General features: G+C 37.0%; 2 protein-coding genes across 5 annotated transcripts; one reads left to right on the forward strand and one right to left on the reverse strand.

The window, feature by feature from the left end:
- Nucleotides 1-547: 547 nt before the first annotated feature.
- Nucleotides 548-9,135, reverse strand: LOC122841095 (serine/arginine-rich splicing factor 11-like). 4 transcript variants are annotated; one of them, XM_044134110.1, is made up of 12 exons: nucleotides 8,830-9,135; nucleotides 7,703-7,836; nucleotides 4,383-4,498; nucleotides 3,834-3,914; nucleotides 3,712-3,749; nucleotides 3,490-3,623; nucleotides 3,285-3,363; nucleotides 3,076-3,201; nucleotides 2,898-2,987; nucleotides 1,843-1,926; nucleotides 1,353-1,459; nucleotides 548-1,171 (listed from the first exon to the last, which is right to left on the reverse strand). In XM_044134110.1, the coding sequence occupies exons 1-12, from the start codon at nucleotides 8,949-8,951 to the stop codon at nucleotides 1,164-1,166; spliced, it is 1,119 nt and encodes a 372-aa protein (XP_043990045.1). In that variant the 5' UTR covers nucleotides 8,952-9,135; the 3' UTR covers nucleotides 548-1,163. The 4 variants fall into 4 exon arrangements, with proteins under 4 accessions (XP_043990045.1, XP_043990043.1, XP_043990044.1 ...); XM_044134108.1 differs by having other exon boundaries at nucleotides 1,294-1,459; XM_044134109.1 differs by lacking the exon at nucleotides 8,830-9,135 and having other exon boundaries at nucleotides 1,294-1,459; nucleotides 4,383-4,871.
- A 1,520-nt stretch (nucleotides 9,136-10,655) lies between these two features.
- On the forward strand, nucleotides 10,656-15,246 carry rpe65a (retinoid isomerohydrolase RPE65 a). Its single transcript, XM_044134199.1, has 14 exons — nucleotides 10,656-10,819; nucleotides 11,058-11,140; nucleotides 11,228-11,378; nucleotides 11,617-11,724; nucleotides 11,823-11,964; nucleotides 12,275-12,422; nucleotides 12,850-12,931; nucleotides 13,031-13,163; nucleotides 13,256-13,395; nucleotides 13,939-14,068; nucleotides 14,159-14,273; nucleotides 14,367-14,461; nucleotides 14,541-14,652; nucleotides 14,762-15,246. The coding sequence occupies exons 1-14, from the start codon at nucleotides 10,809-10,811 to the stop codon at nucleotides 14,905-14,907; spliced, it is 1,596 nt and encodes a 531-aa protein (XP_043990134.1). The 5' UTR covers nucleotides 10,656-10,808; the 3' UTR covers nucleotides 14,908-15,246.
- The last annotated feature ends 574 nt before the right edge of the window (nucleotides 15,247-15,820 follow it).

The following is a 15,820-nucleotide window of genomic DNA, read 5'->3' on the forward strand; positions in this document are numbered from 1 at the left end:
TAACTCTTAAGCAAAGCCAATATTAAGTGACTAAAGCTAAAGGACTCAATAAAACCTTGATCTGAAAATGGATAGTGCACTTTTAACTACTGAATTAGAAGCATTTCACCATATTACATTGTACATATAATTACTAATCACCTCAGTCAAAAGTAAAAAAGGTTTCTATTTGAAATCATTTTACCTTCACACCTTAGAATTCAGAGCTTAATGCATTCCAATTAATCACATTTTTAACATGGAAAACACATTTGTGTTAAATATCACTAAACTCTTGCTATGCCGTGTTTGATTCTGATCCATTACTGTAACAATGTAGCTATAAACCAACTATTAAGCATTATATAAAATTGACTGTCTTTACAGTCAAACTACTTAGAAAAGCAGTTACGTGACAGATGGGATATTTTGAAACATTGAAATCATTTAAAGGCGGCTTTGGTCAGGTACAAAAGAATATGTTCTCTTTTTAAGTAACTTAGTAAACTAACATTTATAATTTTGGACAGAAAGAAAGCTGAAGAAAACAGACAACTTGACTCTTAGCTCTTCAAACAGGCTTTATTATATAAAAGAAATTCTTGATAAAACACTTGGAGGTCAGAAGCAAGATGCAACTGTTCTGTGAAGAAGAGGGAAAGACGCATACACCACAACACTAAAAAAAGATACAATACATAAAGCAACAAATTTGAAAACACAAGCTCAATAGTAGTAAAGCAAACCTACTTCCAGTTTAAACTAATTACATCTGTGGTGGCAAGGAATAAATGAGTACTATTGACAAAAGATAAATGAAAAACGAATTATTAGGCAAACAACGCTGCAATATACATTTTCAAAACGACAGACTTGTTTCTGTACGATAAACAGGTTTTTTTTTTTCCAAACACTTCACATTTTAGATTTACCCAAGTGGGGGAAATTTTGAAGAATGTTTCTAACCAAAGTAAGTGGATACAGTAGGATGAAGCAGCTTTCAGTCGCTGACATCCATGTCTTCTTCGTGGCGATCATCAGCGCCGTTAACTTTGGCTTGCTTTACGAGCCGGGTTGAGCCGTTTCCCTCCACAGACTGAGGAGACATGGCGGAGTCGTCTGAATCCTTCCTCTCTTCCCTTTCCTTCTCGCTGTCGTAACCTTGTTCCTCTTCATCATAATCTCTAGTGATCTGTAGGAAGAAAAAAAAAGACAAAAAAAAAACATTGGGTCTCTGGATGTTTTCTATGCAAGCTAACAGAAAAACTTATTCCCATAGTTTCAGAATAATGTTTCTGCAGATACAAAACAAACCTTAATATCTCCTTTGTCTCCATCTGATTTTCTTTCCCGCTCCCGCTCTTTGTCCTTACTTTTCTTTTTCTTGCTAGTAGAGCGTTCTCGTTCCTCGCGAACGCGTTCCTTATCACTCCTGCGTTCCCTCTCTCTCTCCTTGTCCCTCTTTTTTTCTTTCTTGTGCCTGTACAAAGTAAAGAGAAAATCTCAATCAAACTACAACACAAGCCACATAATTCTAAGGAAAATTAGTGTAGTCATGCAATGAAACCTGACATGATTAAACTAGGGATTTTACACCTTTTTAATGCAAAAAGAACATCTCCATAGTCAACTTCCTAAAGTTTCCAGTTATTTACATTGATTTGAAAATATAAAAATGCTACAGAAGAAAGAGAAAGACACAAAGGGAAGGAAACATGGAATGAAAAATAACATCTTATTAATGAAAACATTTTCCCCGTTTCTTATTTCATTTGTATCTAATTATTGAGCCCTTAAATTCCAACCTTTGCAATATTTTTGTAGACTGTCAAGAAGACCTGTCAAACATCACAGTACACTAACCTTCGAGGGGACGGAGAGGGAGAAACTCTCCTTTTAGGAGACTTCTTTGGGGATCGGCTGGCAGTGCGACTTCTCCTGCGCCTCCTGTGGAGTAAATCAGAAGGGTCCCTGTCATCCACCGTGCAAATAAAGAGGTAAATAAGTCCAAGTATAAGAAAGGTGTACAAAGGTAAAAATGTATGGTTTCAAAACTGTTACAAATGCCTTCCTTCTTTGGTTTAAACCAAATTATTATCTGTGAGTAAAGCCTTGACCTCCTGTTGCTATCCACCAAAAGGCAGCTGGCTGAAAATCGGCTTCTACACTTTTCTCCTGTTTGCTATGAAACATTTCTGATTAAACAATAAAAAAAGAAAACAAGAATAGTTATAAGGAGACCTAAATATAACCAACCATGAGCTCTATGAGCAGATAGCCTGACTAACCAGGCTGATTTCACGGCGTTATATTTGTGTTACTCTGCAAAGAATAGGGGGAAAAAGTATAATTATGTGTAATGCACTGTTAAACTACCACTGAATTTAGAGTATGTTTGTTTTATTGCTAAAGTCAATCTTAGCAAATGTTATGACAAGGTCAATCTTAGCAGTCTTAAATAGAATTAGACAGTTTTTTGTTTTTTTCACTTAATTGGAATCATAAGGTGAAATTTATGCTCAAGTTAAAAATAGTACAAAGCAAGACTCTCATAGTTCCTGGTTTTTAGTGAAAATCTGAATAGCACAGATGGCAGGTAAAGAACAGATGTTCCAATTAACAGACAAGCTTGCAACAAAGCTTTGCTCTGTCTAAGAACACACCTGCTTAACGAGGAGATGTTTTCACACGGATATGCCTAATACAGGAACAATAGGTAGTAATTATACTGTATGCCTGTAAAGACAGCAGGGGCTGGGTAGTGTAAGCTAAAATGTTGATCAAATTTACTATCACACATGTTCTCTATATTAATTACAATAATACTTAGAGCTCCATTCTAATAATCTACACCCATGCGGTGTTCAAGGAAACAAAGTTCTATGGTAATAAACTAAGCGGGTTCTGATCTCACTCACCGGCTCGCACTGCGTGACCTTCTGGCAGTGCTGTAGCTTTTAGGAGGCGTTTTTGATCTCCTCCTGCTAACATCCTCCTTCTTCCTGTCTCTGTTGATAAATCGATGACACAGTTCACCAACAAGTTGCTCATGTCACACAGCGGGCTCCCGGTGAAACTCTCCCACTAGGAACTCACCTGGATCTGCTTCTAGTTCGTCTGCCCCTGTCTCTGGAGTGGGTGTGTCTCCTGCGTGGGCTTTTGGAACGCCGCCTGCTCCTCGAGCTGGACCTGCGTCTTGATCTGCTCCTGGTTCGCCTGCGACTGACGATCCAAACGATTCAACTTATTAGTCAACACATGGAGAAACGGTCCGGCTACATTATTTGTCTCAATAACATCCATACCTGTGTCTTGAACGCGACCTGGTCCTTCTTCTTCTGGACCTGGATCGAGATCGAGAATGTTTCTTTTTGCTCTCCTTATCTGAAAGAAGCATAGCATATCCATCTTAGATGTCTCCTAGTGCAGTGTAGCTTATTTATTTATAAATAAATGTATAAAAAAAACAAACATCCAAGGCAAGTGAAAGGAAGATATTCCAGCACTCACGTCCAGGTTCAATAGCAGCAGAAATGAGTGACTGAGCCTCTCTGACCCTCTTCATAGCCTCTTCAATCTCTTTATTTGACGCATCGGCCTTCAGGCTCGCACTCAGGTTCAAACCAGCAGCCAGCGGGTTCAATCTAATCAGAGAAAAGAGCTTACACTTAACCACTGTAGCGACACCAAATCGTTTCTATGCATTTAATTTTGACGTCTTCGCACACTTACTTTGGATCTGTCATCATCTTTAGCAACTGATCAGCAGCCTGGAAGAAGACAGAAGATAGTCTAAAACTCTCAAGTATTTTTTGAGAAAACAGTAGCAGAACTAAGTGGCGTCAAGCTTTCACCTGTGGGTTCATATTGGGTCCAGCAAATCCAAACGCTGCCATTGGGTCTATGGTTGGAGGACCAAAGGGGTTGGCTCCAAGCTGAAAAAATTTAATAAATAGTGTTTGTACCTACATGTAGCAAAACACAGACCTCCAAGCAGCTCGATCACTGCTACTAAAAATTACAAATTAGGCAACAAAGAGAACACTGAAATATAACTTATCTAAAAGGTGGAACAGAAAGGGCAGTCCTTTGGTTAAAATGTTTTTATGTCTCTCAGTACTTTTCACATTTTGTCAAAGTGCCACCGCAAACATCAATGCATTTTTTCATAATTTTATGTAACAGAAAACCATTTTTTAGGCTTAAAATGTGTCCTACTTCTTCCGACTTTCATTTAGTAAAACATTTAAAACCATTCAACAATTACGCATTACACTGTGCATAAAATCCTCCAAAAATACATTAAAGTCAGTGGTTATAATCCGCAAAATGCCAAGAGGTGTAAACACACTAGCAAAGTACTGTGCATGTCCTAGTTAAAGTCTGTAGATGTGAAGTCTTACAGCTGGATTTGGGAGGGGATTCGGTGTTGGGAGAAGGCCTCCGCCTGGCAAGATCCCTGCAACAGCATTAGCTGGGGCCAAAAGGGACAAAGCCTTAGCCTCATCAGGAATAGATCCTACAGCAAAATAAAAAACAGGCATTAGGAGTGAAAGTCTACACATTTGGAAAATTCACAGAAGACGTTCTGAAAAAAAGAAAAAAAAAAAAGAAGAAGTCTTCTCACTGCATTTCTTCAAATTAGGTTCAACAAAGTGGTCACTTACAGATCAGAGTTTCCTAATTCAAAAAGTAATCATTGCAGTGACTTAACTATTGCTGGAATAAATCACACTATTCCAATGAACACTGCCAAGAATATATCACCTGAATGTGTTTTTTAAGTCATGAACCAAACGTTAGCAAGCACATCGGCTTCTCCAGTTGGGTGTGCCCTCAATTTTCATTTAGATGCTTACTGAAACAAGCGACTCACGCTGGCGGCTTCGCTACTAAAAGCACACAGAGAAAAATCGAGATACACACAACAGAGAGAATTTTAAGGATTTGGCAGGAAAACTAAAAAAAGAAAAAAGAAAAAAAAAAAAAGCTATCAGTGTCTACTTACCAAAAACACATTTCAGAATGATTAAGTGGTTAGACTAAATGATAAAATTCAGGGTAGGTAGCGTGCCTGCTGTACATCATAGGCTAAAAATCCTTACCTCAACACTGCATCACTTAACCACACCTTGGCAGGGGATGAAGTCTTGATTATTATTATTTTTTTTAAAAGCTATCAATTTAACATGAAATACACAACACCTCTAAGTTTTATGTTTTATATTGCGCATGATTACCAAACACCTCATTATCATTTGTCTCAACCTATTCCCAATGCAACTTATTCACAGAAATCACATGACCTAAATTCAGACACACAACAGGGAAAACATTTAAACACAAGAGCACACTGGAGAGAGAAATTGCTGCAGGACACAAAACTGTTGGATGGTATTTTCTGCAGGGTCTGGTATACAGGACTGGCTGAGCCAGGAAAAAGAACTGTAAAACACAACAACAAAACAAAAAAAGACCACTGTTAAAAGAGAATATTGCACCAGCATTGTCATGTTGGGTGGATATTTCATACAATTAACAACAGGAGTTTTATCATCAGTGACATCAGGCATCCAGTAAATGAAAAGAGTTACCCTTTTTGAAGTCCAGGTTTAGCTCACACTGAAAGAATAGGGTTATTTTAAGCCACTTTGATGTTTCAGATGCCTGGTTCTAACAAAACCAAAAAAAAACGAATGCCTTTTCAAGGTCAACCTTTTAAGCATGAATGTGTCTGAGTGTATTCAACGGTTCCTCAGCCACAACTAATGCTAAAATACTCAGTTTTTAAGCATTAAACTGAGTATGTAGAATATTTAAAATATGTAGAAGAATTTTTCCTGAAGCATCTTGTATATATGCTGTTTTAGCAAAGTTTAATAGATCTAGAGATGCACAGAGAAACCGGCTGGTGACCGAAATCAGACAATTTATATGTTGACCTGTAGGTCAGAAACTAAAAAAAAATTAAATCTTTTCCTGAACATGCTACATGTAATCTCTAGCAATTTTCATACCTGAGTGCTTCTATAATATGCAATATGGATGTTTTACTGTGGGTAGCACAATTGAAGCTGACATTTTTTGGTTAGTAGTTAGATATTAAAATCAAAGAAAGTGGGTGTAATTATATTTCATGTTTGCTGTTCAGACAGACTACAACAGAGAGTTACTCTTTGTTTAGTGCTTCTTTACCAATTAGCTATTTAACTTTCAGGTTTAAAAAGGTAATGACACACATTTGTGAATCAGAAAAACAGAACATCATTCAGAACCAAATGTACTTCAAAAAAGTACCAAGGAAGCTGAACATCTTAAAAAAAAAAATTGTTCCTATATTTTTAATTTTGAGCTTGTTGCCAGCGTTTTAGAGGTCCAAGTTAAATGCTGGGAATTCTCAAGGGAATATATGCTGAGTGCACCAATAATAATGCTAACGTAATCTATCATGCTGATTTCTAATATAAAATGCCAAAGAGAAATTAAAATGTCAACTCTCAGCATTTTGTCTGAGTAAAAAGAAATCTAATGCCCTCAAACATGGTGTGTTGCAGCTTCTAATATAAATATCTTCCCCTCACAAGACTAGAAAGAAAAACTGAACAGTTATTGGAAAAGCAAAACCAGAAAAAGATCAAACAAATTTTTAAAGTTTATAGCTATATTAAACAAATTAGCCATAAACCTCATTGGTGCATCTCTAACTGAAAAAAAAACCCCCCAACCTATTTCTGGTAGAAACTATTTTAATGTCTGTACACTAACACATTTGGGTTTTGTTAAACATTTACAACATAGAGATTTTGATTAAAACTATTTACTTCTTTTGTAGCAGTGGGTTAACACACATTTGTTTTAACCTCTGTCTCCCAGGAAATTTGACATTAAGAGTTGAGTATGACTCTCTTGCATCAATACAATGCATGGCCAAGCAGCCCTTTAAGAGGTTGAATACATTGCATGTTAAGCAATGCTTCTAACAAGTAATTCACATCTGATCTTCAAACTCTAAACCACTTAAAATAAGAAAGAAAAAAAAAGAGGGAAAGAGAAAGTCCAGGCAGAGACAGAATAGAGGACAAAATAGGGGGTGGGGCTTGAATGCTTGCTGGCCTTTGCAAATGTCTACAATTCCCTGTTGGCAGGCAGACGACCATCAACGAGGGGGCTGCTTTTGCCTTCTTCACTACAAAAACCACACATACACACACACACACACACACAAATAACAGAGAGAGGTTTAACAGTGGATAGTCCAATATGGGGGAAAAAGTACATATGGCAATGTGCTTTTTTTTCTACTTTATTTCAGAACTCTGAGGAGTCTGCACAGCCTGCTGCTGGGGGATGTTCTTGTGTGTAAAGCAGATTTTGCTACATTACATCATTTTTCTTTGTACAAGCAGCACCTGTTAAAAGCTAGACAAACTAAAAAAAAAAAAGAAAAGATAAGCCAGAGATATAATCCACAAAAAGAAGGAACAATCGCACTGTGGTGTTACCTGTCTTGATTTAAGAAAATACATAAAATCTGCTTTACACGCCATTTTACTAACCAGAAGAACCTGGAGTTTCATTTTCAATCAATCTTCCTTAAAATTATATATAAATAAAACACGATAAGTTGAGCTGAGGAAATGGGATCCATTTAACTTGGTAACATTGTTACTTTTCACAAATAATGACATCCAAAAAGGAGCACAAGAAGAATGACAAGACAAACCTTCAGCAAACGGGACCACGATCAAAGCTCTATCCACAAAAACCGTGTTGGTGAGATGCTGAGACACTCCCACAGACTCTGGCTCCTGGAACTTCACAAAGCAGACCCGGGATGTCACCGGCATAGGGGAATCACTGGAAATGAAGAAAATAGAAAAAATATATATAAAAATGCAACAAAACAGCTAAACTATTATCTCAAATTTTATAATTACATCGCTGACACATTGGAATTGCATAACAGACCTCTTCATCAACTCATAACCACATTTTCTTACAGTAGACTGACTTGTACACATAAAAAAGATTTTGAAAATCACAGTTTGAGTTAAGAGTCTATGGTGTTTATTATAAAGCACTGTAGGTTTAAACAGAGGTGATGTTTCAGTTTATTAACTGAACAGCATCTAAATTGAGGGGAAAAATGTTTATTTATTCCACAAAAGAGTATTTCCACAAATATTAAGTAGATCACAAGCGATACTTGAATATCCTCCATTGAGTTGAGAGTTGTTCGCCACAATTATAAATGAGACTAGATTTTCTGGGTCTTAAATGAACCAGATCTGACGCAGCCTTAATACACCAGCAGTTATTGTTCAAATAAATAGGTTCGAATAAAAAAAAGGCACAATCTGTTTTAGGGATCATGAGCTAAAATGCTAGAAAAAAATCTCTATGCATCCTTGTTTAAGTAATCCATCAAATCATGACCAGCCTAAATGATGTAGTTTTTGAGCTCTCTTATCCATTCAACTCTGGATAGCTTAAAAAAAGAAAGAAAAAAAAAAGAAAATGATTTTTCCCACAAATTGAGAGATATGTTTGACCGATCAAGCTATGTTTTTCTTTAGCTTGTTTGTTTTTGCAATTTATGCTCAGTTTGATTTAGTTTTGAAAGCGGATCTAAGGTTGCTCAGGATTTAAAAAGAGCGGTGAAACAGCCTTTCACGCAAATGCTAGCATCGGAAGCTAGCGTTAGCTTCAGCGATGTGCTCTGGTGAGCGTGGGGCCTACATTTCCGTTGCACAAAAATCTAGACTTTTACAGCTTTTAGGACCCCAGTTAAATGTACTTGCATTTTATTAGCCTTAAAATTTTAAATATAAAGCGAAGTAGTCAACTCACTCTGGCGGAAATAGCTTTAGTTCCTCGATGGTTCCCAGAAAACCAAACAATGTCCTCATCTGTTCCGACGTTGTGCTTGGCGACACATTGGTCACCTGAACCACCCGCGTCGTGTAGCTCATTTTCGACACAAGTACCGTTTTATCAACAACAACAAAAAAATACACACGCGGAAACAAATCACTGGAGCGCCTATTCGTATCGCATTAAAATCGGCTTGTTTGCAAATAACCAGCAGGACAAAGGTTAAATCCCAACTAGAAGAAGAAACAACTGCTGGACGTGGCGGCCATATTGGATAATGCTTGACTTTTTTTTTTTTTGCGCATGCGTAAAAGGGAGGGACGTAAATACAAAAAACCCATCTGGAGTTATACATTGTAATCTCTTATTTTGGTTTCGTTTCTTTTCTGTTAACTTGATTTAATCAAGCTATGTAAATAGACATCGTGGCGCGGACAAGATGAATATTGCACGAGAGATAAATAAATAGCCCTTAATGACCTACAGAGGTCGCCCTTTCCTCCTCTCAGTTGGTACTTAGTATTGTGTACATACTGTATATGGATTGATATTTGTTTTGCCCCTTTTACTCTGAGACGCCCAATTAAAATCTAAATGAATCAATAGCCTTGAGAAGACAGCTCATCTGTAAATACTTGTGCATTCAGTTTAATTTCAGTACAACTATGGCTTCTGTGTCAAGGTCTGTCACCAGACTGGTCAGAGATAAGTCTATTGAGAAATTTTAAACAAGATCACACAAACTGATGCTTACAAATTAAACAATTTTTTCTCTTTTCCACTTGGCTGACCTTAAGCCATTTTGCGAATAAATGGCATTTTAAAACCACAATCAGACTCTTGTGGTTTTAAAATGGTAAAAACAAAACAATATCAAAACAACTGGGGGAAAAAACCCTCGCAAAATCCAGGGAAACAAAGTATTGCCTCAGAGTGTGCATGCTAGAAAAGAGATGTGAATACTTCTGCTTGGCACTGTAGAGCAAATCTAGAAAATATAGTTTGGCTCTGGATTGTTTTTAGCAAAATTAGGCAACCTTGTTGTCCAAACTATTTAAACTGAATAGCATGTGACTTATTGCATGCATGCCACGTCACAGCACTGTGGCTGGTAAAACATGCTTTTCTCATGGTGTTTTTTTTTTTTTGTTCCTTGGCAGAACAATACAGACTCTGTTTTATGTCTAATCTCTTCACCTGGATTATCCTGAACAGAGGTCCTGTATTGCTGAAGGAAACCAAAGAACTAATGTGCACGTTTTTATCTTATTAGCACTATATATAACAGTCATGGTACTTCATAACCTGATTACGTTTTAATCCTTCACTGTTCCTGACATAGTAAATGTAGTATTATTTCATGTCGTATTGTAGCATGTGTACCAACTATTTAATCTGAAATTATTAAATAAATAAAACTATTTTGCTTATTTAATCTGAACATATTTCTACCACAGGCAATGAGAGATTTCAGCTAGTAGAAGTTTTAGTTTTTTATTACAAAGACCATATATCATTTTCACTTTCAGTTCTGTTTTTAAACTGTTCTCCAGACTGACTGCAGCAATACAATGAAAATAAAAAGATCTTGCAAAATGTCTCAACACAGAAGCTTACACAATTATTGAGGATGACAAAAATAAAATCACATGCACCATTGCAACAGTTTTGCCAAGCATTGTTTACTGCAATACACATCATTCTCAATAAATCCTTTTCAAGAGGGGCCAGGCCTCAAGTTATCCATCAGAGGGATATAGAGACAAAGGGATTTTTGTTCATGGTGTGACATGATTGGCCAGGGGAAAGATTTACAAAACAGTGCAGCAATCGTGACGTTGGCAGGGAGAATAAATACTCCAAATCCACTGGAAGATCAGAGGCTTGCAGCTCAGAAGTGACCCACAGTTTTCAAAACAGTTTGCACTTGTGTGTTACTTACTCAGGAGGAAAACATGGTGAGCAGGTGAGTTTTTGATGAAGTCAAATATTGTACATTGCAAAAGGAGGGCAAGCTTTGTTCTACATTTCTATCATTTCTGTATTTTCTCATTTGGATATTTTGTCTGTTTGCGACAGATTATTATTAGGCTTAAAAGTACAAACTGCTGGCATGAAACCGTTTAAACCTTATATGCATTGCCACACATTACTCATATAACTCCATTTCAACATTCTTCTTTGTGACATTACTCTAATAACAGATTTGAACATCCAGCTGGTAGCTACAAGAAAATCTTTGAGACATGTGAGGAACTTGCTGAACCTCTGCCAGCAACAGTCACAGGTTTGTTTTTACACTCTTGTATTGGTGATTTTCCAGTGTATTTTTTAACCATGTGCTTGAGAAACAGATTTTTAAAAAACTTTGCAGGTAGAATTCCTTCATTTCTGAAGGGAAGTCTTCTCCGTTTGGGACCTGGACTCTTTGAGGTTGGAGATGAACCCTTCTATCACCTCTTTGACGGACAGGCCCTCATGCATAAATTCGACTTCAAGAATGGCCAAGTCACTTACTACAGGAAGTAAGAATTTGAACACAAACCACAGCCTTGTCATCTTCAGCACATTTGCAGAATTCACAATGATTACAACATGCACAAAAATTTTAAAAAACCATGTGACATAAATATTAATGTCATGACTATTTAGAACCAAAGTAATATTCTGCTATGTTTCTTGTCTTGTTATGCAAGAAAAAAAGCCATAACTAAGCATGATTAATTTTTAGTTCTTATTTCTTTCATTTCTTGCCTCTTTTAGGTTTATTCGAACAGATGCATATGTCCGAGCCATCACAGAAAAACGTGTGGTTATCACTGAGTTTGGGACATTTGCCTACCCAGATCCCTGTAAGAATATCTTCTCCAGGTTGGTAGCACACATAGATAATTTCTTTGGTTGTAGGACATATTAAAATTATGCATCTTTCCTAAAATGTATTTCTAATTTTTTTTCCTTTTTTGCAGATTTTTCTCCTATTTTAAAGGAGTAGAAGTCACAGATAACTGCCTGGTTAATGTTTACCCTATAGGAGAGGATTTCTATGCCGTGACAGAAACCAACTACATCACTAAAGTCAACACTGATACCTTGGAGACGCTGAAGAAGGTATTTCAGTGTAACAGCAGACTTTGATGTGATAAAAGTTTGAAATTTAGCTTCTTTAAGTTTGATGTAGCAAAAACAGAGTTCCTGTGTAGTCTGGAAAAATGTAATGTTGGATTTCAGTACTTTCTCATTCTGTATAGGTTTCAAAAAGAAATAATTTATAGAGAAATATCTGAAATTCCAGGCTTTATTTTGTATCCAGTTGTGCAAAAGTTCCATCCATCCATCCATCCACCCATGACTCTTGAAACATGTGGATTTTTAACTTTAAAATACCGTAAAGCTCATAAAAGCTATTTTTTCTATGCAGGTTGACATGTGCAACTTTGTAAACATCAATGGTATCACTGCTCACCCCCATATTGAGCAAGATGGTACTGTATACAACATTGGAAACTGCATGGGGAAAGGTGCAACACTGGCCTACAACATTGTGAGGATTCCTCCCACGCAAAAAGGTTTGGATGAACAGCATATTAAAACAAATTCAGAACCTGGGCTCAATGTTTACCCCTGCATGGAGTTCATTGCAAGCTGCATGGGAGTCTGGAACAGGGTCCTGGACCCGCATATTCCCAATGACATGATCTCAGATTTTTGGGACAAACTTAATTAAATTATTATTATTATTATTATTATTATTATTATTATTATTATTATTATTATTATTATTATTATTATTATTATTATTATTATTATTATTATTATTATTATTATTATTATTATTACCCCAGGCTCCTAGGATGCTAATTTCTCCTTAATATTATTATTAATAATATATATTAATCTTCTGCTTATGCCTCTTGTGAGGTTCTCCTGTCTTTTTACAAGTAAAACAGGAGTTTTTTTTCCCGCCTACACTTCAAAGCAGCTTTCATTCCTTAGATAAGTCAGACCCTATTGAGAAGTCCAAAGTGGTGGTTCAGTTTCCCAGTGCTGAGAGGTTCAAGCCATCATATGTGCACAGGTGGGTGTAGTTTTGTGTTAGTTTTTTTTTTCTCTATGCTTGTTCTCAACACTGTTGTGTGAAGTCCAAGTTGTTAAAATGTACTTCCCTCCATTACAGCTTTGGCATGTCAGAAAACTACTTTGTCTTCGTTGAGACTCCAGTGAAGATCAACCTACTGAAGTTTCTCAGTGCCTGGAGCATCCGAGGTTCCAACTACATGGACTGCTTCGAGTCTAATGAAAGCCAAGGAGTACGATTTTTCATCAAATTAAAACATCAGTCTGTATTTTATCCTTTATTCTCAGGCCAAATGTCTAAGCTGTTGTAATTTAACCTTCCTAGACCATTTTCCACGTTGCCAAGAAAGACCCTGGAGAGTACATCGACCTGAAGTTTAAAGGAGCGCCGATTGGCATGTTCCACCACATCAACACCTATGAGGATCAAGGATTCATTGTTGTTGACCTTTGCTCATGGAAAGGGTAGCTACATAGAATTAGAAATTTTTGCTTAACCTGAATGTCTCAAAAATGTGTTTGAAGCAGACATGTACTCTGGTCACTTGCAACCAACGTATCCAAAATACCATTTCTGAAAGCACATATGAGACCTTCAAACAGGTTCTTGATGCGGGTGGCAACATGTATTGTGTCATCTCTTATTGACTAGAACAACAGAAAACCAGAATAGCCTTGGATTTACTTAGTAACAATAAAGCATAATTTAAGGCAACATTTATTGTGACTACCACTGTAGTCTAATGGCCTCCACTGTCACTGGTTTGCAAATCAAGAGAAGATGTTTGGGTTATGTTGAAACAGGAAACAAACATCAGAAAAGTGCAGCTTGTAAGTTAATATGAACCAGAATCTCTAGGAATTGTTTCCAGCACCCTGTTGAGTCTATGACATCTAAAATTGAAGTTTTTTTTTTCCTTTTAGCAAAAGCTGTTCTCTGCAAAGTGGTAAAAACCTGGCTCTAGCAATTTGTAGTAAATAGTAAGCATAAATCTCTTGTTCTTTTAGATTTGAGTTTGTTTACAACTACTTGTGGCTGGCCAACCTGAGAGCCAACTGGGAGGAGGTGAAGAAGGCAGCCATGATGGCGCCCCAGCCAGAGGTGCGGCGATATGTCATCCCTCTGGATGTCCACAAGGTGAGGCATCAGAAATCCATAAATTCCTTCCACTTAGTAAAAGGTTATGTGTTTTTAGTACTCACCAACCATGTTATGGACTTTATCTAGGAGGAGCAGGGGAAGAATCTTGTGAGTCTGCCATACACCACAGCCACAGCAGTCATGCATGCTGATGGGATGATCTGGCTGGAGCCTGAAGTGCTCTTCTCTGGACCTCGCCAAGGTACCAACACATAGTTTGGGATACATGAATTTTTAGGTAATACTAGTACATAATCTCATTTTGGTCTAACACTTCTCTTTTCTTGGGTTTAAGCCTTTGAGTTTCCACAGATTAACTACCAGAGGTATGGAGGAAAGAACTACACATACGCCTATGGTCTTGGACTCAACCATTTCATACCAGACAGGGTAAGATATTAAACTTTTTGAACTTAGAGAGAGACTTAAAATGTCCTCATGTTAACTTCTTTTTCTAATTTATGTGTAGATCTGCAAGCTGAATGTGAAGACCAAGGAGACTTGGGTTTGGCAAGAGCCTGAGTCATATCCCTCAGAGCCCTTGTTTGTTCAGACTCCAGATGGGGTAGATGAAGATGATGGTAAGTTAGATGGTATTAAATTAAAAAAACTAATATTAAAGCTGATTTACACACAAAATATGCTTACAAGGGTATTGTTCAGCAAATTTCAAATCTGTTGCCTCCACAGGTGTCATCCTTACCATTGTTGCAGCTCCTGGTTCCCAGAGGCCAGCATATATGCTCATTCTAAATGCCAAGGATCTGTCAGAGATAGCAAGAGCAGAAGTGGAATGCTCCATTCCCGTCACCTTTCACGGGATGTATAAACAGTGATGATCCAGATCAGTTGTATAAAGTACCACTCAGCATTTAAAACAGTGATGACAATAAAAAGCACATCCATGCCAGCATAATCATTTTTAGAGAGAAAATTATTTTTTATTGTTTTGTAGTTCAAGTACAAATTACTAAGAGGGTCATATTATTATGAATCTGAAGAAATGTCTTAAGAAAAGAACTGACTGTTTCAAAAGTATGCACAACTTTAAGTAAATAACATCCTGGTGTTGATTTATTTCTATTTTGAACATGCTGATGATTGTGGTTACTTGGCACCACTGCAACTGCGTTACAACAATGACCCAAATAAAAAGTTCCTTAAACTCTGTGATATGCTATACGATGCTTTGTTTGCAGGGATGAAAATTCACTCACATCAGCATGAGAAACACTTGAAATGATTCCAGTGGCGAGGTAGTCCAAACTATTTTCTGATTAATTCAAACAGATTTTATTAAATGCCAACACATTTAATAAGATAAGACTGACAGTACCCTTCATAGAGTTTTTTTTTTTTTCAAACAATGCATTAATTTCCAGAAATACCCATGAACTCTTGTTTAGACTGTTTTTGTAACATCGGAAAACAACATTTCAGTACAATATCTGATTTTAAATGATTCTTAAGCTAGAAAAACATCAGATTCTTCATCTTTACATTCTTGAGAAACCTCCACATATGAAACGGCACAAAATCTGCTTACATGTCACATATGAACCAGTAGTCACTTGATGTTTGTTCCAGTGTGTTGCCAGAATCTGAAAAGTGCAACCACACAGGCCTTGCAACCCTGCCAACCGAGTGTACTGGAAGTTAAAAAAGACATGTTAGAAACAAAACAGTCTTTTCAATGGCTTTATGGTGTATATTTGATCTTGCAGTGGTCATTATGGTGATGAACAGACA

This window comes from Gambusia affinis, linkage group LG12, assembly GCF_019740435.1.
Source record: "Gambusia affinis linkage group LG12, SWU_Gaff_1.0, whole genome shotgun sequence".
Lineage (NCBI taxonomy): Eukaryota > Metazoa > Chordata > Actinopteri > Cyprinodontiformes > Poeciliidae > Gambusia > Gambusia affinis.